A 333-nucleotide genomic window follows, 5' to 3' on the forward strand; every position below is an offset into this window, starting at 1 on the left:
AGCTTCAGTCAGAGTTCCAATCTTACTACCCATCAAAGAATTCATACAGGAGAAAAACCATATAATTGCCTGGAGTGTGGGAAAAATTTCAGTCAGCGCTCCAATCTTACTTTCCATCAAAGAATTCACACAGGGGAGAAACCATATAAATGCCTGCAGTGTGGAAAAAGCTTCAATTACTGTTCCAGTCTTACTTGCCATCAAAGAATTTGCACAGGAGAGAAACCATATAAATGCATGGAGTGTGAGAAAAACTTCAGTTCCAGTTCTAGTCTTACTTCCCATCAAAGAATTCACACAGGGGAGAAACCATACAAATGCCTGGAGTGTGGG

General features: G+C 40.5%; 1 protein-coding gene across 1 annotated transcript in view; it reads left to right on the forward strand.

The window, feature by feature from the left end:
* Window positions 1-3: 3 nt before the first annotated feature.
* LOC107113683 (zinc finger protein 135-like) overlaps window positions 4-333 on the forward strand; it is a gene marked incomplete at both ends in the record, with an annotated part of 31,558 nt that continues 31,228 nt past the window's right edge. The window contains one exon of the mRNA XM_015415036.1: window positions 4-328. Within this exon, the coding sequence (XP_015270522.1) occupies window positions 4-328 (325 nt within the window). The remainder of the gene's footprint in view (window positions 329-333) is intronic.

The sequence above is a fragment of the Gekko japonicus genome, unplaced genomic scaffold (genome assembly GCF_001447785.1).
Source record: "Gekko japonicus isolate JY-2015 unplaced genomic scaffold, Gekko_japonicus_V1.1 scaffold6167, whole genome shotgun sequence".
Taxonomy (NCBI): Eukaryota; Metazoa; Chordata; class Lepidosauria; order Squamata; family Gekkonidae; genus Gekko; species Gekko japonicus.